A 23932-nucleotide genomic window follows, 5' to 3' on the forward strand; every position below is an offset into this window, starting at 1 on the left:
AGGTACAGTTTCCCCTTCAGTCGTATCTGACCCTGGGGTACCACTGCAAGCAGTGATTTTATAGGCAAGCTGCTTTTGTGGGGTAGTTTGCCATTGCTTTCCCTGGCTATTCTTTACCCCCTAACTATGAGCTAGGTACTCATTTACCGACCAAGAAATGGATGGATGGCTGAGTTGACCATGAGCCAGCTGCCAGGATATCTGACCCCCAGGGGGCTCGAACTCCTGACCGTGTGAGTGGCAGTGCAAGCACTTAACCACTATGCCACGCGCCTCCTATACTTTGTTAGCTTGTTACAAACCATCCTTCTCCACAAGGCATTTTAATTTAATTAATTTCTCTAACTGATTTATTTAATTTTAATATTGCTATCATGGGACTCTGTATGAGGTAGGCAATAAAAAGTATTGCTGTCAGGTAGAAGAGGATATAAGTAGTTCAAATAAATACAATTAAATCATGCTACTCTCCTTACTTCTAGGCTGACAAACAGTCCTAACAATACCTACCAATAACAAATTCTTGTATAGGGTCGAACGTAATACAAGTTGACACATTCTCAGAAATCCATTTAATAATCTAGGAGAACAAGAAAACAAAAATAGTCAGCAAGGAGCTTAGGGGGGTTTATTTGGCTCTCCCATCCTCCATTTGATCTTCACCCCCACCTAAATTAGGCTGAGAGACTGGCCCAAGGTCAATCAATAAGTTTATGGAAAAAGGATTTTGAACCTCGGCCTCCCTGCTTTTAGGCCAAACTCTAACCACTAACCTTACACTGGCTAATATGTGTTGGGGAGGGCTTGCCATGAAATTTAGTGAGTGATCTTGGGACACACTGGTTGCTATCAGAGCAGTCTTCTGCTGGGAAATCATGGTGCTTTGCCTTCTCCCATCCAAGCAACCTATGCTGTCCCCCACTGGCCAAGGATGGGAAAAGGAAATACAACAGCTATTCCCTTGCAAAGATGGCCAGTAGGCAAGACTAGTTTTCAAGCTGTTAAGGTTTCTCGATTTTTCTTCAACTCTATTATCTTCTTTCTTCCAGCTTTAATTCTTACATGTAACTGGTACAATAGCAGTCTTTAAACTTTTCCTGATTTTTGCATCTTCCTAATTTGCAGCTGCCCAACTAGAATCGGGACTATTCATGTGGATAGCTTGACAAACGCAATCCAGAAGCTCCCTCTGAAGCAGACTGGCTAAAGTATTGTATGGGGTGGAAGATAACTATTTTGGAATGTGCTGCTGCTTTCAGATTATGGCATACTTCCCTTGGGGCCCTAATTGGGATGTATTTGCTTTCATATTTTATATGCAAGATACACTGGTACCCACATTTGCATGTGAAAAAGAAAAATGTTTCCCTACCTCAGTTTCCAGCTCTGTTGTGCTCCCAATATGCAGCAGCAGACAATGCAGTGCAGCTAATCTGTCACTGTCCAATTTGCTGTTCCACAGGAACTGTAACAAAGCTTGCTTGTTTATTTCAGGAGTAAATATTCTTCCTGTGCTGATATCCAAGACCATTGATTTGAGAGGGGAAACAATAGTGCTCCTGTGCAATCCATTAATTTTTGCATCTTCACCTGAACATGCAACAGAGGAAAAAAGGAACGTGCATATTATTGCTTTATGATCCAAAAACACATAAGAATCCTCTTTGGCACCAAGGAATCTCAATGGGGATGTTATGTAAACAAATGCCTTTTAACATGTCTGGGATTAGTGTACTTCAAGGTACTACAAATGCCTTGAAGTAGACCCAAAAGTCAAGAGAGTGACCAAGGTGACCATCAAGTTGTGTTATGTAAGGGCGGATGAAATGTTTTTTCCTGATCAAAGGTTTGTGTCAAGGTTTCATCTATGGTAACTGATAAAAGCAATACGAAGAAAGGCATTTGAGTGACAGATCTACTAAGAAAGTGCTAAGCTAACCAACGTAGGAGTATGTAGTTTCCTGAAATTTGGAAGGCAGTGTGAGGGTGGGGAGGGGGGAAGGTGGACAGAAATTCCAGTTCTTTCCCTGAAAAAATTGAGAACTTGACAGAAATCTTGGGGGAACTGCCCCATACAAATACCTATTAGAATTTCTCTGTTGTGAAGCTCTGGGGTTCACCAGTAGCAAACATTAATATTTTGTGTGTATTTCACAACTGATCAAGTCAAGATAAAAATTAGTTTTCTCTCACACCCAAAATTAATATGTGCCTTAATACCAGCCACCAAGAGGAAGAAATTAGTATCTAAGCCTCCTCTTACACAAAAATGAGAAGCTGAACTACTGAAAATGCCTTGACCATCAGAGACAAGGTGAAGGGGTCACCAGAAAGTAAATCTCTTTATGATTGTACTGCATCTGTGCAGTTCCTTCTTACAGATTTTCATCAAGTACCTGTAATTTCTAGCAAAGGTACCAGGGCAAAACTTAGAACATTATTTCTTTCCAAAATTGTGATACAAAAATATATAAAATAAATTCTGTTTATTCACACCTTGTGTTTATTTAGACCTTGACCAATTCAAGCAGCAATTTTAAACCTTTTAAAGTGAAAAATAAGGTCTTTACAATTTGACTGGAAAATGGCATATGAATAAAAGGAACTAAAGACATATATTTAAGGGATGATTTTTCAGCTAATTCTTTCCATTGTCCACAAACCTTTTATTCTGATCCAGGCACAGAGAGGTCAGGTGAATACATTTTTTATTATGAACAGATGCTGCCGAACTGACTGTTAAGAAAGTCCCACTGTACCTGTCAGAAAGAAGTTGCAGCACATCAGGTCAGGACACTGAGTGTTGACAAGATGCAGAAAATGCCCAGGCAAGAAAACAGCCACATAATAATCTGTGGGGTTTAAAACAATACAAAATAATTGTCAAGTTTTTAGCAATGGTTATCCTCAGAACTCAAGTTCATTTAACAGATGAGTTAAGTATGAACGAGCTGGACTATCCAAAATATTCCACAGATGAACAATCTGATTTTAAAAACATATCTGTATCTCACACACACATGTTAAGGGCAAAAGGCTTTATGATCCTTAATACAGCGCATTGTGCCAGTTAAAAAAAAGAGTTGTGCCTGCACACACACGCACCTCCCCCCCCCCCCCCCCCCCCCCCCCCCCCCACAACAAAAACACAAAAAAAAAAATTAAACACAAAAAAAAAAGCAGGCAGGCTACCACGGGTCGGCCGTCCCCCCCACCCCCCCCCCCCCCCACCCCCCCCCCCCCCCCCCCCCCCCCCCCCCCCCCCCCCCCCCCCCCCCCCCCCCCCCCCCCCCACCCCCCCCCCCACCCACCCCCCCCCCCCCCCCCCCCCCCCAGACATAAGGCAATAATAATCTTGCCAGCTATGACACAGGAAAAGAGCTAGTCCAGGGGTAGGCCATGCTGGTAGGGGCTGATGGAAATTGTAGTTCCTGAACATCTGGAGAGCCGCAGGTTCCCTACCCCTGAGCTAGTCAGTGCATTTACATTGTCTCCAGCAGCACATAATGAGCTCAAGATGCCCAACGATTGAAGACAGTTATTCCCCTGAGATAACAGTCAGAAGGCTGCTACTTTAGCAACTCAAATAATTTTAAAGCCATGTGACACAAAGAAAGTAGAACATGCCCATTTCTCTTATGAGATGAACTGCTTCTAGTACTGAGGTTCATAATTCTTAATAGAAAAGCAGGAAGAGGAGAGGGAGAAGCTTTGATTCTCAGCTTACCAAGATTAAAAAACACTAGATCTTTCACTTGCAAAGAATCCATCCTTTCTAAAGCGACAGAATATGTTTTACTATAACCTGATAAGACAGACAGAGAGGGGTGTTTCAGTGGACAACATATACAGTTCCAGCTTTAAGCACAATTTCTGAAAATACTGGACCAAAACTGACAGGCAGGGAAGTGCCATCATCTAGACTATGTATTGATCTTGAATTTAAACTTGTTCTTGTTTATACCACTAGCATTATACCCAATGTCAAACACACATACCCCTGAAAAAGTAAGACAGGCATAATCCAATAAACCATATCACAGCATTTCTTAGGACCAGCGTGGAAGCCTCAAGCTCACACTATTAATGTGTTGTTAGATTGATCCTAATAAAAGGCATTACATAGATTGTACTCTTCGTTTTTTGGATTTCAATTTCTGCCAACACAACTGTAAACAACTTATATAAACTAAGAAACAATATACAGTCGTGATTTTGCTATAACAACAGATTTAATATCGGGATGGCATTTACTTGCACATATCAGATTCCAAGTACCTTTTGGAATGATCAAGTAACCAGAGTTAGTTGGCTACATTATCTTTAACTGGACATCTAGGGAGTGAAGGTCCTCAAATAATTTCCCCAGATAGTAAACTAGCATATCCTGTAGCACATCAGAAGCTTCATGTTGGAGAAGTTTGCCTTGGAGGCAAGATTAGAGCAAATATTTTCAGCACTAAAGTCAACTTTCTCCCTTCCAACTGTTTCACAAAGCACAGCCTAACATACTTTGTCGTCAAGCACAGTGTGGTGCAGTGATTACAGTGTCGATCTAGGATTTGGGAGACCCAAAGGTCAAATTCTCACTCTGCTATGGAAGCTTGCTGGCTGAACTTAAGTCCTTCATGAATTGGCTGGTTGCTTTTATTTTTTTTAAATTACATCAGTTCAAACTCATAAGACCTGGATTCCTCGGGAAGAATTGTTCTTGCAAGCTTTAAAAAAATGTTCCTTGCACAGTTTTATAAAGTACCTAATCTTCTATGAAATCAAATACAAACATAGTATATTCTTGCTGGAAAATAATTTCAAAATAGAAACAAATATCAAGCAAGAAAATGAGAGTTGAGGAGAAAAGAGATGGAAATATGTCAAATTCTTTATACACATATGTAGACGTAGGATGATTTCTAGACTATTAGCTAAGGGTAGATGAGATACATTAATTATACCTTTATGTAAAAAGAATATAGAATAAGTCACTTCTCCAGGATTAACAGGGGCAATACAGTAACACATGCACATGCTTCCTAGAAGAATAAAATAAGAGGTGTTATATTAACTAGACAAGAAATTACAACTTTCAAGCTATGTATATGAGAGTGAGGGCTATTTTCCGCTCCCAGCTCACTTGCTCTTTCTATGCAGTAGTGGATGGATTACTTTTCTTTGCTGATCTAAAAGATATCAGACCAGTGTTAAGGCAAGAAAGGAAAACCATTATGTGGATGCTCTGTGACCAGAGACGATCCCTCCACAGTTGCAACAGCCACAAAGAGCTACACAGAGAACTATTTCCATAATAAAAAGAAAATATAGCTGACTGTATTGAACCATCTTGGAGTGATACAACATTATGAATGTTGTTGGCTACCAATGCTCTGTTATACTGAGGAGGAGTCATTAGAGTGAAATAGATTATAAATATTCACATGAATCACATTATATATGCTATGCAATTGTATCTAAAGCATGATAGTATCTTTAGCTATAGATGGCAAAAAATGCTTTCATTTCTTGTGCATTTTTTATCCTGGGGATAAGACAACTGCCACTTTAAATACCCTTTCTTTTAATTACTAATGAGTATTTGAATATAGATGTATACTGCAGTACTCTGAAGTTTCAGAACTGCTTCTTACAATACTGAGTATAAGTAGGCGAATAAATGATCCACATAAGTTATGAGATTTTTTATTGAAATAGCTGCTGCTCTTAGTAAGAAAGAGGATTGTGCCTCCCCCATACATACTTCAGCATAGAAAGGCAGAAATGTAAACACTATTCATAATAGATCCATACATGTTTTGTACTCTAGGATCTATATCTAAGGACCTAAGCACAATACTTAAAGAACGGATACTGGCTATATGGTGATACAAACACAGGAAGTTAAGCTGCAAGTAAAAAAGACAAAAGATTCCTGGTAAACTAGATTGATAATGGAATGGAACATACTGATTTTAAGCATAAATTACCTTTTTCACTTGTAAAAACTTGCAGATTCAAAGGCTGAGATTCTGTCTCTTGCTCTTGATAATAGTCACATTCCAAGTACACAAGCCTAAGAAGAGAAACCACAGTTACTTCTTTGCCCAGAACAGTGATACCTCTATTTATTAATTATTTATTTATTTTATTTATTGGATTTATATCCCACCCTATCCCCGCTGGGCTCAGCACCTATGGTAAGCACCTCTGTGAAAATGAACTTCAAATAAAGCAGTCATTATCCAATACTTGTATATTTTAAGTGCCTAAGTGAATTATAAATTCAAAACATAAGTTGAGAAAGTATGGAACAATTAATTAACTACTTTTGGATATTTCTGAACAACAAAAGGGGCTTATCCATTTTCTAAATAAGAACTTGGACATCAAGTCAAAGAATTAATCTTCAGTCACTAGGTTTGCCTTGTTTTGCCTTTGTGTAGCTCTCTGGTCAATATTACATAATGTACCATCAAAACTGGAAGGAACACCATTCTGGGCCATGACATATATGATCCACTGTAGCATTCCCAACCAGTAACTCCTCCGGGCAGGACATGTTGATAGAGACCATAATCTTATTCCATTTCCTGCTGTTCTTCAACTGACGGTCATTCTGAGTGCAGTACATCTATCCCTCAATGAGAAGGCAAAGATGAGCTGAAAAGAAAACTCCAAATTGGATGTGGACCCAGTGTGGAAAGAAAAGATGTGATCACATAGTAGGGTGGGGCACTAACAAGTCTTAAGGGAGGATGGGGTAAACAACAGGACAGTTCTTAGATGTTTAACTAATCCTGGATAAATTCTAGGACATTAGGAGAAATTTTCCAGATGCAACATAGAGTTCCATTCCCTTATGATTAAATATTACAAGCAAAATAATTATAGTTAAGAATGTAGCTCTCTAAAAAGACACCTATGAAAACCACTGATAGGGGAATGTCTTATGCCCCACAGTGAAACTATGAAAATATCAAATGCTCAAAGGGATATCTGTCTCCGCTCTCAGAATGCTTAAATAGGGAGAAAGAGGACATGTTAGATCATGTCTAGATTTCTGAACATCCATAACAATAATTATCTATTAGGCGAGAACATTTGCTATTGATTTGCAGCTAGGAAGTATACATGTAGCAGCAGATGAAGTGGATAAATTGATGCATCTGATTTTAAACCATTAAGAGTCAAATAATTGTTCCATACTTTCTCAATTTCTTACACTGCATAGTGGTTACAGTGTCAGACTGGGAAAACCAGGTTCAGATCCCAACCCTGCTATGAAGACTTGATGGATGGTAGTGGCGAAGCTCCCAGGGGCAGGGAGGCGCAATGCACCAGGCGCACGGATTTGGGTCATGTGGAGGGCACAAAATCCCTGTCCCGTCCCGCTTCCCCCCCTGCGGCACTCCCCCACACACTTACTTTAGGAAACCGAGCAGGCTGCAGAACAGGAACTACATTTCCCAGGAGACATTTCCCAGCATGTGAGAAGGGCGCTGCGGGCGCTGCGGGGGGTCCAGCATGATTCCCTCCCACAGCGGCACCCCTGCGGCACCCCCCACACTTACTTTAGGAAACCGAGCAGGCTGCAGAACAGGCCTTCCTGTTCTGGTGGGAACTACATTTCCCAGGAAACCCCCCCCCCCTCCCCCCCCCCCCCCCACCAGCCCCCTCCCCCCCCACCCCCCCCCCCCCCCCCCCCCCCCCCCCACCACCCCCCCCCCCCCCCACCCCCCCCCCCCCCCCCCCCCCCCCCCCACCCCCACCCCCCCCCACCCACCCCCCCCCCACCCCCCCCCCCACCCCCCCCCCCCCCCCCCCCCCCCCCCCCCCCACCCCCCCCCCCCCCCACCCCCCCCCCCCCCCACCCCCCCCCCCCCCCACCCCCCCCCCCCCCCACCCCCCCCCCCCCCCACCCCCCCCCCCCCCCACCCCCCCCCCCCCCCACCCCCCCCCCCCCCCACCCCCCCCCCCCCCCACCCCCCCCCCCCCCCACCCCCCCCCCCCCCCACCCCCCCCCCCCCCCACCCCCCCCCCCCCCCACCCCCCCCCCCCCCCACCCCCCCCCCCCCCCACCCCCCCCCCCCCCCACCCCCCCCCCCCCCCACCCCCCCCCCCCCCCACCCCCCCCCCCCCCCACCCCCCCCCCCCCCCACCCCCCCCCCCCCCCACCCCCCCCCCCCCCCACCCCCCCCCCCCCCCACCCCCCCCCCCCCCCACCCCCCCCCCCCCCCACCCCCCCCCCCCCCCACCCCCCCCCCCCCCCACCCCCCCCCCCCCCCACCCCCCCCCCCCCCCACCCCCCCCCCCCCCCACCCCCCCCCCCCCCCACCCCCCCCCCCCCCCACCCCCCCCCCCCCCCACCCCCCCCCCCCCCCACCCCCCCCCCCCCCCACCCCCCCCCCCCCCCACCCCCCCCCCCCCCCACCCCCCCCCCCCCCCACCCCCCCCCCCCCCCACCCCCCCCCCCCCCCACCCCCCCCCCCCCCCACCCCCCCCCCCCCCCACCCCCCCCCCCCCCCACCCCCCCCCCCCCCCACCCCCCCCCCCCCCCACCCCCCCCCCCCCCCACCCCCCCCCCCCCCCACCCCCCCCCCCCCCCACCCCCCCCCCCCCCCACCCCCCCCCCCCCCCACCCCCCCCCCCCCCCACCCCCCCCCCCCCCCACCCCCCCCCCCCCCCACCCCCCCCCCCCCCCACCCCCCCCCCCCCCCACCCCCCCCCCCCCCCACCCCCCCCCCCCCCCACCCCCCCCCCCCCCCACCCCCCCCCCCCCCCACCCCCCCCCCCCCCCACCCCCCCCCCCCCCCACCCCCCCCCCCCCCCACCCCCCCCCCCCCCCACCCCCCCCCCCCCCCACCCCCCCCCCCCCCCACCCCCCCCCCCCCCCACCCCCCCCCCCCCCCACCCCCCCCCCCCCCCACCCCCCCCCCCCCCCACCCCCCCCCCCCCCCACCCCCCCCCCCCCCCACCCCCCCCCCCCCCCACCCCCCCCCCCCCCCACCCCCCCCCCCCCCCACCCCCCCCCCCCCCCACCCCCCCCCCCCCCCACCCCCCCCCCCCCCCACCCCCCCCCCCCCCCACCCCCCCCCCCCCCCACCCCCCCCCCCCCCCACCCCCCCCCCCCCCCACCCCCCCCCCCCCCCACCCCCCCCCCCCCCCACCCCCCCCCCCCCCCACCCCCCCCCCCCCCCACCCCCCCCCCCCCCCACCCCCCCCCCCCCCCACCCCCCCCCCCCCCCACCCCCCCCCCCCCCCACCCCCCCCCCCCCCCACCCCCCCCCCCCCCCACCCCCCCCCCCCCCCACCCCCCCCCCCCCCCACCCCCCCCCCCCCCCACCCCCCCCCCCCCCCACCCCCCCCCCCCCCCACCCCCCCCCCCCCCCACCCCCCCCCCCCCCCACCCCCCCCCCCCCCCACCCCCCCCCCCCCCCACCCCCCCCCCCCCCCACCCCCCCCCCCCCCCACCCCCCCCCCCCCCCACCCCCCCCCCCCCCCACCCCCCCCCCCCCCCACCCCCCCCCCCCCCCACCCCCCCCCCCCCCCACCCCCCCCCCCCCCCACCCCCCCCCCCCCCCACCCCCCCCCCCCCCCACCCCCCCCCCCCCCCACCCCCCCCCCCCCCCACCCCCCCCCCCCCCCACCCCCCCCCCCCCCCACCCCCCCCCCCCCCCACCCCCCCCCCCCCCCACCCCCCCCCCCCCCCACCCCCCCCCCCCCCCACCCCCCCCCCCCCCCACCCCCCCCCCCCCCCACCCCCCCCCCCCCCCACCCCCCCCCCCCCCCACCCCCCCCCCCCCCCACCCCCCCCCCCCCCCACCCCCCCCCCCCCCCACCCCCCCCCCCCCCCACCCCCCCCCCCCCCCACCCCCCCCCCCCCCCACCCCCCCCCCCCCCCACCCCCCCCCCCCCCCACCCCCCCCCCCCCCCACCCCCCCCCCCCCCCACCCCCCCCCCCCCCCACCCCCCCCCCCCCCCACCCCCCCCCCCCCCCACCCCCCCCCCCCCCCACCCCCCCCCCCCCCCACCCCCCCCCCCCCCCACCCCCCCCCCCCCCCACCCCCCCCCCCCCCCACCCCCCCCCCCCCCCACCCCCCCCCCCCCCCACCCCCCCCCCCCCCCACCCCCCCCCCCCCCCACCCCCCCCCCCCCCCACCCCCCCCCCCCCCCACCCCCCCCCCCCCCCACCCCCCCCCCCCCCCACCCCCCCCCCCCCCCACCCCCCCCCCCCCCCACCCCCCCCCCCCCCCACCCCCCCCCCCCCCCACCCCCCCCCCCCCCCACCCCCCCCCCCCCCCACCCCCCCCCCCCCCCACCCCCCCCCCCCCCCACCCCCCCCCCCCCCCACCCCCCCCCCCCCCCACCCCCCCCCCCCCCCACCCCCCCCCCCCCCCACCCCCCCCCCCCCCCACCCCCCCCCCCCCCCACCCCCCCCCCCCCCCACCCCCCCCCCCCCCCACCCCCCCCCCCCCCCACCCCCCCCCCCCCCCACCCCCCCCCCCCCCCACCCCCCCCCCCCCCCACCCCCCCCCCCCCCCACCCCCCCCCCCCCCCACCCCCCCCCCCCCCCACCCCCCCCCCCCCCCACCCCCCCCCCCCCCCACCCCCCCCCCCCCCCACCCCCCCCCCCCCCCACCCCCCCCCCCCCCCACCCCCCCCCCCCCCCACCCCCCCCCCCCCCCACCCCCCCCCCCCCCCACCCCCCCCCCCCCCCACCCCCCCCCCCCCCCACCCCCCCCCCCCCCCACCCCCCCCCCCCCCCACCCCCCCCCCCCCCCACCCCCCCCCCCCCCCACCCCCCCCCCCCCCCACCCCCCCCCCCCCCCACCCCCCCCCCCCCCCACCCCCCCCCCCCCCCACCCCCCCCCCCCCCCACCCCCCCCCCCCCCCACCCCCCCCCCCCCCCACCCCCCCCCCCCCCCACCCCCCCCCCCCCCCACCCCCCCCCCCCCCCACCCCCCCCCCCCCCCACCCCCCCCCCCCCCCACCCCCCCCCCCCCCCACCCCCCCCCCCCCCCACCCCCCCCCCCCCCCACCCCCCCCCCCCCCCACCCCCCCCCCCCCCCACCCCCCCCCCCCCCCACCCCCCCCCCCCCCCACCCCCCCCCCCCCCCACCCCCCCCCCCCCCCACCCCCCCCCCCCCCCACCCCCCCCCCCCCCCACCCCCCCCCCCCCCCACCCCCCCCCCCCCCCACCCCCCCCCCCCCCCACCCCCCCCCCCCCCCACCCCCCCCCCCCCCCACCCCCCCCCCCCCCCACCCCCCCCCCCCCCCACCCCCCCCCCCCCCCACCCCCCCCCCCCCCCACCCCCCCCCCCCCCCACCCCCCCCCCCCCCCACCCCCCCCCCCCCCCACCCCCCCCCCCCCCCACCCCCCCCCCCCCCCACCCCCCCCCCCCCCCACCCCCCCCCCCCCCCACCCCCCCCCCCCCCCACCCCCCCCCCCCCCCACCCCCCCCCCCCCCCACCCCCCCCCCCCCCCACCCCCCCCCCCCCCCACCCCCCCCCCCCCCCACCCCCCCCCCCCCCCACCCCCCCCCCCCCCCACCCCCCCCCCCCCCCACCCCCCCCCCCCCCCACCCCCCCCCCCCCCCACCCCCCCCCCCCCCCACCCCCCCCCCCCCCCACCCCCCCCCCCCCCCACCCCCCCCCCCCCCCACCCCCCCCCCCCCCCACCCCCCCCCCCCCCCACCCCCCCCCCCCCCCACCCCCCCCCCCCCCCACCCCCCCCCCCCCCCACCCCCCCCCCCCCCCACCCCCCCCCCCCCCCACCCCCCCCCCCCCCCACCCCCCCCCCCCCCCACCCCCCCCCCCCCCCACCCCCCCCCCCCCCCACCCCCCCCCCCCCCCACCCCCCCCCCCCCCCACCCCCCCCCCCCCCCACCCCCCCCCCCCCCCACCCCCCCCCCCCCCCACCCCCCCCCCCCCCCACCCCCCCCCCCCCCCACCCCCCCCCCCCCCCACCCCCCCCCCCCCCCACCCCCCCCCCCCCCCACCCCCCCCCCCCCCCACCCCCCCCCCCCCCCACCCCCCCCCCCCCCCACCCCCCCCCCCCCCCACCCCCCCCCCCCCCCACCCCCCCCCCCCCCCACCCCCCCCCCCCCCCACCCCCCCCCCCCCCCACCCCCCCCCCCCCCCACCCCCCCCCCCCCCCACCCCCCCCCCCCCCCACCCCCCCCCCCCCCCACCCCCCCCCCCCCCCACCCCCCCCCCCCCCCACCCCCCCCCCCCCCCACCCCCCCCCCCCCCCACCCCCCCCCCCCCCCACCCCCCCCCCCCCCCACCCCCCCCCCCCCCCACCCCCCCCCCCCCCCACCCCCCCCCCCCCCCACCCCCCCCCCCCCCCACCCCCCCCCCCCCCCACCCCCCCCCCCCCCCACCCCCCCCCCCCCCCACCCCCCCCCCCCCCCACCCCCCCCCCCCCCCACCCCCCCCCCCCCCCACCCCCCCCCCCCCCCACCCCCCCCCCCCCCCACCCCCCCCCCCCCCCACCCCCCCCCCCCCCCACCCCCCCCCCCCCCCACCCCCCCCCCCCCCCACCCCCCCCCCCCCCCACCCCCCCCCCCCCCCACCCCCCCCCCCCCCCACCCCCCCCCCCCCCCACCCCCCCCCCCCCCCACCCCCCCCCCCCCCCACCCCCCCCCCCCCCCACCCCCCCCCCCCCCCACCCCCCCCCCCCCCCACCCCCCCCCCCCCCCACCCCCCCCCCCCCCCACCCCCCCCCCCCCCCACCCCCCCCCCCCCCCACCCCCCCCCCCCCCCACCCCCCCCCCCCCCCACCCCCCCCCCCCCCCACCCCCCCCCCCCCCCACCCCCCCCCCCCCCCACCCCCCCCCCCCCCCACCCCCCCCCCCCCCCACCCCCCCCCCCCCCCACCCCCCCCCCCCCCCACCCCCCCCCCCCCCCACCCCCCCCCCCCCCCACCCCCCCCCCCCCCCACCCCCCCCCCCCCCCACCCCCCCCCCCCCCCACCCCCCCCCCCCCCCACCCCCCCCCCCCCCCACCCCCCCCCCCCCCCACCCCCCCCCCCCCCCACCCCCCCCCCCCCCCACCCCCCCCCCCCCCCACCCCCCCCCCCCCCCACCCCCCCCCCCCCCCACCCCCCCCCCCCCCCACCCCCCCCCCCCCCCACCCCCCCCCCCCCCCACCCCCCCCCCCCCCCACCCCCCCCCCCCCCCACCCCCCCCCCCCCCCACCCCCCCCCCCCCCCACCCCCCCCCCCCCCCACCCCCCCCCCCCCCCACCCCCCCCCCCCCCCACCCCCCCCCCCCCCCACCCCCCCCCCCCCCCACCCCCCCCCCCCCCCACCCCCCCCCCCCCCCACCCCCCCCCCCCCCCACCCCCCCCCCCCCCCACCCCCCCCCCCCCCCACCCCCCCCCCCCCCCACCCCCCCCCCCCCCCACCCCCCCCCCCCCCCACCCCCCCCCCCCCCCACCCCCCCCCCCCCCCACCCCCCCCCCCCCCCACCCCCCCCCCCCCCCACCCCCCCCCCCCCCCACCCCCCCCCCCCCCCACCCCCCCCCCCCCCCACCCCCCCCCCCCCCCACCCCCCCCCCCCCCCACCCCCCCCCCCCCCCACCCCCCCCCCCCCCCACCCCCCCCCCCCCCCACCCCCCCCCCCCCCCACCCCCCCCCCCCCCCACCCCCCCCCCCCCCCACCCCCCCCCCCCCCCACCCCCCCCCCCCCCCACCCCCCCCCCCCCCCACCCCCCCCCCCCCCCACCCCCCCCCCCCCCCACCCCCCCCCCCCCCCACCCCCCCCCCCCCCCACCCCCCCCCCCCCCCACCCCCCCCCCCCCCCACCCCCCCCCCCCCCCACCCCCCCCCCCCCCCACCCCCCCCCCCCCCCACCCCCCCCCCCCCCCACCCCCCCCCCCCCCCACCCCCCCCCCCCCCCACCCCCCCCCCCCCCCACCCCCCCCCCCCCCCACCCCCCCCCCCCCCCACCCCCCCCCCCCCCCACCCCCCCCCCCCCCCACCCCCCCCCCCCCCCACCCCCCCCCCCCCCCACCCCCCCCCCCCCCCACCCCCCCCCCCCCCCACCCCCCCCCCCCCCCACCCCCCCCCCCCCCCACCCCCCCCCCCCCCCACCCCCCCCCCCCCCCACCCCCCCCCCCCCCCACCCCCCCCCCCCCCCACCCCCCCCCCCCCCCACCCCCCCCCCCCCCCACCCCCCCCCCCCCCCACCCCCCCCCCCCCCCACCCCCCCCCCCCCCCACCCCCCCCCCCCCCCACCCCCCCCCCCCCCCACCCCCCCCCCCCCCCACCCCCCCCCCCCCCCACCCCCCCCCCCCCCCACCCCCCCCCCCCCCCACCCCCCCCCCCCCCCACCCCCCCCCCCCCCCACCCCCCCCCCCCCCCACCCCCCCCCCCCCCCACCCCCCCCCCCCCCCACCCCCCCCCCCCCCCACCCCCCCCCCCCCCCACCCCCCCCCCCCCCCACCCCCCCCCCCCCCCACCCCCCCCCCCCCCCACCCCCCCCCCCCCCCACCCCCCCCCCCCCCCACCCCCCCCCCCCCCCACCCCCCCCCCCCCCCACCCCCCCCCCCCCCCACCCCCCCCCCCCCCCACCCCCCCCCCCCCCCACCCCCCCCCCCCCCCACCCCCCCCCCCCCCCACCCCCCCCCCCCCCCACCCCCCCCCCCCCCCACCCCCCCCCCCCCCCACCCCCCCCCCCCCCCACCCCCCCCCCCCCCCACCCCCCCCCCCCCCCACCCCCCCCCCCCCCCACCCCCCCCCCCCCCCACCCCCCCCCCCCCCCACCCCCCCCCCCCCCCACCCCCCCCCCCCCCCACCCCCCCCCCCCCCCACCCCCCCCCCCCCCCACCCCCCCCCCCCCCCACCCCCCCCCCCCCCCACCCCCCCCCCCCCCCACCCCCCCCCCCCCCCACCCCCCCCCCCCCCCACCCCCCCCCCCCCCCACCCCCCCCCCCCCCCACCCCCCCCCCCCCCCACCCCCCCCCCCCCCCACCCCCCCCCCCCCCCACCCCCCCCCCCCCCCACCCCCCCCCCCCCCCACCCCCCCCCCCCCCCACCCCCCCCCCCCCCCACCCCCCCCCCCCCCCACCCCCCCCCCCCCCCACCCCCCCCCCCCCCCACCCCCCCCCCCCCCCACCCCCCCCCCCCCCCACCCCCCCCCCCCCCCACCCCCCCCCCCCCCCACCCCCCCCCCCCCCCACCCCCCCCCCCCCCCACCCCCCCCCCCCCCCACCCCCCCCCCCCCCCACCCCCCCCCCCCCCCACCCCCCCCCCCCCCCACCCCCCCCCCCCCCCACCCCCCCCCCCCCCCACCCCCCCCCCCCCCCACCCCCCCCCCCCCCCACCCCCCCCCCCCCCCACCCCCCCCCCCCCCCACCCCCCCCCCCCCCCACCCCCCCCCCCCCCCACCCCCCCCCCCCCCCACCCCCCCCCCCCCCCACCCCCCCCCCCCCCCACCCCCCCCCCCCCCCACCCCCCCCCCCCCCCACCCCCCCCCCCCCCCACCCCCCCCCCCCCCCACCCCCCCCCCCCCCCACCCCCCCCCCCCCCCACCCCCCCCCCCCCCCACCCCCCCCCCCCCCCACCCCCCCCCCCCCCCACCCCCCCCCCCCCCCACCCCCCCCCCCCCCCACCCCCCCCCCCCCCCACCCCCCCCCCCCCCCACCCCCCCCCCCCCCCACCCCCCCCCCCCCCCACCCCCCCCCCCCCCCACCCCCCCCCCCCCCCACCCCCCCCCCCCCCCACCCCCCCCCCCCCCCACCCCCCCCCCCCCCCACCCCCCCCCCCCCCCACCCCCCCCCCCCCCCACCCCCCCCCCCCCCCACCCCCCCCCCCCCCCACCCCCCCCCCCCCCCACCCCCCCCCCCCCCCACCCCCCCCCCCCCCCACCCCCCCCCCCCCCCACCCCCCCCCCCCCCCACCCCCCCCCCCCCCCACCCCCCCCCCCCCCCACCCCCCCCCCCCCCCACCCCCCCCCCCCCCCACCCCCCCCCCCCCCCACCCCCCCCCCCCCCCACCCCCCCCCCCCCCCACCCCCCCCCCCCCCCACCCCCCCCCCCCCCCACCCCCCCCCCCCCCCACCCCCCCCCCCCCCCACCCCCCCCCCCCCCCACCCCCCCCCCCCCCCACCCCCCCCCCCCCCCACCCCCCCCCCCCCCCACCCCCCCCCCCCCCCACCCCCCCCCCCCCCCACCCCCCCCCCCCCCCACCCCCCCCCCCCCCCACCCCCCCCCCCCCCCACCCCCCCCCCCCCCCACCCCCCCCCCCCCCCACCCCCCCCCCCCCCCACCCCCCCCCCCCCCCACCCCCCCCCCCCCCCACCCCCCCCCCCCCCCACCCCCCCCCCCCCCCACCCCCCCCCCCCCCCACCCCCCCCCCCCCCCACCCCCCCCCCCCCCCACCCCCCCCCCCCCCCACCCCCCCCCCCCCCCACCCCCCCCCCCCCCCACCCCCCCCCCCCCCCACCCCCCCCCCCCCCCACCCCCCCCCCCCCCCACCCCCCCCCCCCCCCACCCCCCCCCCCCCCCACCCCCCCCCCCCCCCACCCCCCCCCCCCCCCACCCCCCCCCCCCCCCACCCCCCCCCCCCCCCACCCCCCCCCCCCCCCACCCCCCCCCCCCCCCACCCCCCCCCCCCCCCACCCCCCCCCCCCCCCACCCCCCCCCCCCCCCACCCCCCCCCCCCCCCACCCCCCCCCCCCCCCACCCCCCCCCCCCCCCACCCCCCCCCCCCCCCACCCCCCCCCCCCCCCACCCCCCCCCCCCCCCACCCCCCCCCCCCCCCACCCCCCCCCCCCCCCACCCCCCCCCCCCCCCACCCCCCCCCCCCCCCACCCCCCCCCCCCCCCACCCCCCCCCCCCCCCACCCCCCCCCCCCCCCACCCCCCCCCCCCCCCACCCCCCCCCCCCCCCACCCCCCCCCCCCCCCACCCCCCCCCCCCCCCACCCCCCCCCCCCCCCACCCCCCCCCCCCCCCACCCCCCCCCCCCCCCACCCCCCCCCCCCCCCACCCCCCCCCCCCCCCACCCCCCCCCCCCCCCACCCCCCCCCCCCCCCACCCCCCCCCCCCCCCACCCCCCCCCCCCCCCACCCCCCCCCCCCCCCACCCCCCCCCCCCCCCACCCCCCCCCCCCCCCACCCCCCCCCCCCCCCACCCCCCCCCCCCCCCACCCCCCCCCCCCCCCACCCCCCCCCCCCCCCACCCCCCCCCCCCCCCACCCCCCCCCCCCCCCACCCCCCCCCCCCCCCACCCCCCCCCCCCCCCACCCCCCCCCCCCCCCACCCCCCCCCCCCCCCACCCCCCCCCCCCCCCACCCCCCCCCCCCCCCACCCCCCCCCCCCCCCACCCCCCCCCCCCCCCACCCCCCCCCCCCCCCACCCCCCCCCCCCCCCACCCCCCCCCCCCCCCACCCCCCCCCCCCCCCACCCCCCCCCCCCCCCACCCCCCCCCCCCCCCACCCCCCCCCCCCCCCACCCCCCCCCCCCCCCACCCCCCCCCCCCCCCACCCCCCCCCCCCCCCACCCCCCCCCCCCCCCACCCCCCCCCCCCCCCACCCCCCCCCCCCCCCACCCCCCCCCCCCCCCACCCCCCCCCCCCCCCACCCCCCCCCCCCCCCACCCCCCCCCCCCCCCACCCCCCCCCCCCCCCACCAAGTAGCAGAGAGCTGGACTAGATGGACTTTGGTCTGATCCAGCTGGCTTGTTCTTATGTTCTTATGTAGTTAAGAAACAGCTTCCAAAAATGTGGCTCTGTGAGGGCTAATATCAGGGCTTTCTCCTACTATGTGGCGTCATTACTAGAACAAAAGCTAGAAAAACCACTAAACCATTTAGTCCAAATTATAAAGAAAATCTTTTCTGCAAGGAATTTTATGTGATCAATTTTGCTATTTTGTAATCTAGAGCTGAAAGCGTCATAGATATGAATATGTCATTGCCATGCTTTATTTAGGGAAGTTGCCTCTAACCTGAAATTTGAACCCAGGATACTGTGGAAGGGGATTGTGCAGTTCATAAATGCAAGTCTTATGTATCTGAATTTTCGTGTTGTATACAGCATTCAATCTTTTGAAAGTCTCTCATGAAACCAAAAGGACAATTCTTTAAAACAAAGAAGAATCAGTGTGGCTCTCTACAAAACATACATGCTCTTTAGGCTTACCTCATTTGTCTGGTTGCTGGGATCATACAGTCCAATATAAGTGTGTCCCCAAGTACCCTGCAAAGAAAATTAGTCAAAAAAGTACAAAGTTATGCAAGATTATGCAAAATGTTTGAACACTTAACTCACGCTCAATACAATCCCTAACTTCTTTTCTAATCCCCCTATTGGTTGCACACCTTAACATACTGAAGGGATTGTGTGTGTCAGTGAATCTGAGAGCAATACCATAAGGGGCCTAGATTCTGTCAAGAGGCTAAACTCCTAGAAGAGTCACTCAAGGCAGAATGGTCAAAGCTGACACACTAGACAAATATGAATCCACCACCTTCACTGCTCAACAGCCACATCAGCAGAAGATAACAGACAGTTTCAGCGCTGATGTGGGCAGAGGAATCCTTGAAGAGTAGCTACTGTGCAGCATCAGTAGTGGAAAGTGACACTGGAGGATTTTTCATAGACAACAGCAGCATTTCAGCTAACCCTGGTTTGTACCGCACAAAAGAAGGCAATGGTAAACCACTTCTGACCAGCTCTTACCTCAAAAATGCTATGATGAGACAATCCAAAATGAAAACAATATAGTGCTGGAAAACAGATCCCACAGGTTGAATGGAACTCAATCAGCTACCAGGAAAGAGCATAAGACAACTACAAGTAGCACTGTTCTTAATGACGCAACTGGACTAAGGATTAAAGGATATTCTGTTGTACGTGAAAGTCCAAAGCTGTTTCATGCATATAACAGGAACAAGGAATGTGAGAAGCATCAATCAGGGTAAGCTTGAAAGCATGCCTACAGCACCATGCCTACAGACTCTAAAATAAGAAATATATTAGTCTTACCTTCCAGGTGTAAATAATATTTCCATTTCTTTCAATGTTTACTGTGTGTAGTGTTTTCAAACTCTCCAAAAAAGTCTCTGAAACAATAAGTAATATACTGTAAACTACCTCAGGCTAATATAAAATCAAACATGGCTTTAAGAGAGTTTGAAATAAAAAGCATGCCATGAAGATAACAACAGACTGCAGGGTCACTGTCATTTTTAAATTGTTGTTCAAGTGGCAAGGAAAGTTAACAAGGAAGTTCACCCATTGTAAACAGAAACATTGGTTAGAATTCTAGTGTTACCAGTATATACATAATAAGTCACAAAATTACAAATCTATTTTTAACTCCTGGGATAGCAGCCCACAACATTAAACTGCATTCCCCAGCAACAAGTTTTACATCTGGATGGTTTTGTCCTAAAGACTATGATCTTCTTCTCTTTCGGCTTCTCTTTTAGCAGAACAGTTTCAACTTTTCTGGCTTCAGAACCTCACCATTTGGAGAAGGGAGGGAATAGAGTTTTGCTTCTGCATACTGATCGGAGATGGTACAATGGAACAGCACATCCCACCTTTGGAAAAAGCTGACGTGCTTATATGTGATAATTCAGAATACGTCTAACACCCCTTTGTCAGTTAGTTATGTCAAACAGTAGGGCCAGGGACTAGTGAAGAAATGAGGCTGCATGGGCACTCTACAAAGAGATTCATTGCTTCCTCCTTCTCTAGACAACTTGGCATGAATAGTCCTTCCCAATGTGATAGTAGCCTAGCATAACAAGTGTCCATTCTCTTGCTTCACCAAATGCAGTCTATCAAACTACCAACAACATCTAGCAGTCAGACTAGAAACAGAAATGTTAAGCCTCCAAGACAAGTCATCCAACAAATCTCTCTGAAGTAATAATGCTAACCCTAAGCAAAAATTACAAAACATTTTAAGTCCATTGTAGTCAGTGATCTTAAGAGAATGTAACTGTGCTTGACATGGCACTACATTTATATCCCGCTTTTCTAACCAAGTGGCTCTTCTCCTAAGGAGCTTACAAACACAGTTCTCCACTAGTCCATTTGTTTGCAATCACCCTATGAGATAGGTTAGGTTGAGTGAGGGTGACTGACCTACAGAGACCCAGCTAACTTCAATTCAGCATTAATAAAGACAAATTCCATTGTACCAAAAATCCATCACGTTAATCATTTAACCTCATCATGTGGAATAGCTCTTGCGAAATGTCACAACGACTTCCAATCTGAACAATCCCTTGTGACTTGAATTAGCATCTGCATGCTACATATTTGGAGTTTCAAGAGAACAATGCACTCTAAAATTCTCTGACCATATTTCTGACAAGAGACAGAGGAGATCGGAGCAAGGGACTGCACTGAAGCACACCCAGGGAAATACTGTACACATGACAGGCTATCTGTAAAAAGTAAAATCTGCACAAGAATTCTTGCTGTCATTTCATTTCTAGCATTCTAAGTCTACCATATGTTTCACTGAAGTTGTTACAAGCACGATAAACTCAGCACACATTTCAATGAAGTTAAGCAACATTATGTACACCTAGATAACTGAAAGCTTTCAACTTAATGGTTGACATGGCATTCTAAGCCAGATAAGCAAATCCACGCAATCTACCATTCAATCTACTATTATATATCTTATTTAGCCTGATACTTTAATTATTGCTAATTTGCACACAACCCAGCAAAATCAAGAAGTTTTTGTTTTCAAATATACGAAGGAAACCAGCTAACTTGCGTTTGAGGCCTTCATTTGCAGTACAGATCAGGCCAGTTTTATTTCCACATTATCTCAAGGCCACACAACACAAATATTTTTAAAAGACACACAAGCATTAGCAGGACAAAAAATAAACCATGCAAAAATTAGTTGTCATTACAAGAATCATGAGTAAAATTCAAACATAAGACTCAACAAATACAAGTAACAGTACCAAAGTGCATGTTGCTGATCAGCGATGTTCATTGACATTTATTTTCTAACAATAAGTAAACCCACTACAGCAATTATCAGTTTTCTTTACCCTTCAGCAATTTGGGAGAAAAACTCAATCCAACATATCGGTGGGGCACTTACAGAGCAATCCTGAGGTTATTCTGCACCACAGGGAGGAGTTGCAGTGTAACTATGGTACCCCAGTCCGTGCCCTGTGAGATTTGGCTACATGGCAGCAGGCAGGAAAAGTCTTTTTTTGGCTTTTAGTGGCCACAACCATGTTAGCGGGCCCAGTAACCAAGCTGCTGCTTTCCTGGAGGTGTTGTGGGAAGGCAGCAGGGAGATTACAGACAGGGATTCCAGAACCAATCAGGGTTGTACGGCAAGGGGTGGGGGACAAGCACCATCACAGCCTGGGGACAGAAAGGGGCTGGGTCAGGAATGCTCACTTGCTATCAGTGGCATAGCCCCCCTTCCATTTCCCATCAGAAGTCCCTGGCCATTGGCCAGTGATGGCATAGGCATCAACAATGCCCGCCCCCCCCAGACACCCAAAGTTGACATCGAGCATGAGTAGGTATAGGAGCACATCTGGCATAGGAGGCATCCTGCCACTCAGGCCACCTTTTGGGGTTCTGCACCCTCCAGTGCCCTTGGGGAGGGATGATCCAGCAGCCACAAGATGAGCAGTGGTCCACTGCTTTACTGATCTCTTTGTAGGGGATCAACACCATCCAACTACTTGCCACTTCTCTCCTTACACTCTTGGCCCCATGCTTCACCCAAGACATTGATCAAGGCCTCCTTTCGCAGGGAAGGCTTCTTTTGGACACCCTCCCCAGACTGCATGCCATCAGCTTTGCACATTGTGTGTAGACAAGGGCATGTGAAAAGAAGCTGTGAGCTGTTGCACTGTACAGTGCAGCCAAAAGCTCCTCCACAGCCATAACGGCCCCTGACCCAGCTGACACAGAGGCAGAGAGAAAATGACTGTTGGCACCTTTGTGGTCAGTGTCAGGGGCTTTCCCTATCCCACTCCAGATTTTCAGATTTTTTTACATTTAGTTTGTTGTCTTGTCTTCAAAGCCCCTGTATGTACAGTTGGAGAAGCACAAATATTCTTCATGCTGGTACAAGAGCCAGGGTCATGGAAGGATCTGCACATCCATACAGATGACTGATCCCACCACATGCAGTCCCAGACACCCACCTCACATAGGGTAGGTGCTCCTAGCTCTGAGGGCACTAGGCCACAGGATAAACTGAAGGCAGCTATATCATGCCTATATACCTAGTGGACCACCCACAGAATCTATGTTTTTCATTATGGTCATCATTTTCAGCAAGGGTACCAGCTGGAAGCCTGATACATAAAATGACCACAAGGTGGGCACAAGGTGTTTGCTATGTGATGCAGGTGAATGTCCATTGCGGCAAGATTTCCTGTAGGGATGTATTTCCTTGAGCCCTGCTTTCACTTTCCATTCTCTCCACAGCAAGCAACACCACTTCTAGTATGACTTAATTTGCTTCGTGGCCAGAGCAGGCAGATTTGCCAGTGAACACAGCTTTGCCCTAGGCATCTTCCCTCTGCCCACGGCCAGTCTACTTAGCTCCACCCTTCCCACTCCCTCAGGGATTGAAGGTAGGACCTTCTGCATGCCAAACCGTAGCTCTATCCCTGGGCCACAGGTTCTCCCTTAATTTTTTCCTGCTTTGGAAACTAACTTTCTTCCTTAGTTTCCGTCAACTGCTTCACAACTGGGCAAATATAAAGAATTGCAACGAGACGGAAAAGTACAAAATAACACCTCCCATATATTATATACACAATTTTTCTTTATACAATGAATTTATATAATCAACAACTCTTTTAAATGACAGAATTAGTTATATTGAGCTCTATGAAGTGTTAATAAATAATAACATTTCTACATTATTTTATCTAACTATAATGTTTGAATATTCCCTCAGTTCTTCTGCACACATGAAAGCCCAATTTAAGAAGAAAGACTGTCAACCTAGCCTTTTTCTGGACATTTAAAATACAACACACACAATTTTAACTTGGGAAACACAAAATACACCTCATGTTCCTTTGGAACCCGATAAATTGCAGCCCAAGAAAAAAGCACATCAGGCATTCTAAATCATTCATGGTCACCAGCCCCCAAAAATCTCCTCCCGGCCAGCCAGTACTTAGAATGCACCCTAAGACAGACACAGAAATCTTGTGTGACCAAAGCCTACTATGGTCACTTGTCAAGTTGTCAACACATGGTCCTTGAAGGTGGTGGGGTGGGAAGACAAGGAACTGGAAGACCCTGCAGGTGGAAGAGCAGAAGGTACCTCAGCTTAGGAAAGGAGGAGGATTGGCGGGGAAGAATAAAATTCCTTGGGGTTCTAGAGCTTCCACTGCACAGAATTTGACATCTTTGAACATTTCTCAGGAACCTTCAGCTCCCGCTCCCCTTTGCTCGCCACGGTCTTTGCCAGACTAACAGCCACATCTGTATTCTCAAAAGCTGCAACTTCCCTCTGGGTCTCCCTCTTCCACCCTCTCCTACCGAATCGGGAAAGGAACACACACTGCAGAACAAGCCATCTCTCCCGTGCAACTGAGCACTTCCCTAGCAGCAGCCTAATCAAATAAGGGATGCACTGCAGAACGACCCGTCTCTTCGGGACAATTGAGCGTCCTCCAACTCCTGCTGCTGTCGCCCACTTTCTACCCCCGTCCCACTGCACCCCACGCAAATAATAAGAGAGCCTGACACCCTCTCCCCGCCCTCACCAGCATCAGCGGCGGCGGCCAGGGGTTGCCTCGCCAGCCAGGACGCCGCATCCTTCTGCGGGTCAAAGTGGGAGCTCAGGCGTAGCAGCATCGCGCCCTCTGCCGGGCAAGAGTCCCCGGTGGCGCCAAACGACAGGGACGCTCCGCGGTCCCCCCGCCAGCGCCTCTGCCGCTCCCAGTCAGTCCCCCGCAGGCCTTTTCG

The 23932-nt window shown here is 63.4% G+C and overlaps 1 protein-coding gene and 1 long non-coding RNA gene across 2 annotated transcripts in view; both read right to left on the minus strand.

The window, feature by feature from the left end:
• Positions 1-7520, minus strand: part of LOC125435396 (gamma-secretase activating protein) — a 38214-nt gene extending 30694 nt beyond the window's left edge. The window contains exons 1-7 of the mRNA XM_048501594.1: positions 7456-7520; positions 5982-6067; positions 4956-5033; positions 3728-3805; positions 2760-2852; positions 1373-1590; positions 511-580 (exon numbers count right to left, since the gene is read on the minus strand). Coding sequence (XP_048357551.1) covers positions 511-580; positions 1373-1590; positions 2760-2852; positions 3728-3805; positions 4956-5033; positions 5982-6067; positions 7456-7520 — 688 coding nt within the window. The remainder of the gene's footprint in view (positions 1-510; positions 581-1372; positions 1591-2759; positions 2853-3727; positions 3806-4955; positions 5034-5981; positions 6068-7455) is intronic.
• Positions 7521-18136: 10616 nt separating this feature from the next.
• LOC125434285 lies at positions 18137-23932 on the minus strand. The gene is made up of 3 exons (XR_007244761.1): positions 23731-23932; positions 18983-19059; positions 18137-18193 (listed from the first exon to the last, which is right to left on the minus strand). It is a non-coding gene; the product is annotated as an uncharacterized LOC125434285 (long non-coding RNA).

This window comes from Sphaerodactylus townsendi, linkage group LG06 (genome assembly GCF_021028975.2).
Source record: "Sphaerodactylus townsendi isolate TG3544 linkage group LG06, MPM_Stown_v2.3, whole genome shotgun sequence".
Taxonomy (NCBI): domain Eukaryota; kingdom Metazoa; phylum Chordata; class Lepidosauria; order Squamata; family Sphaerodactylidae; genus Sphaerodactylus; species Sphaerodactylus townsendi.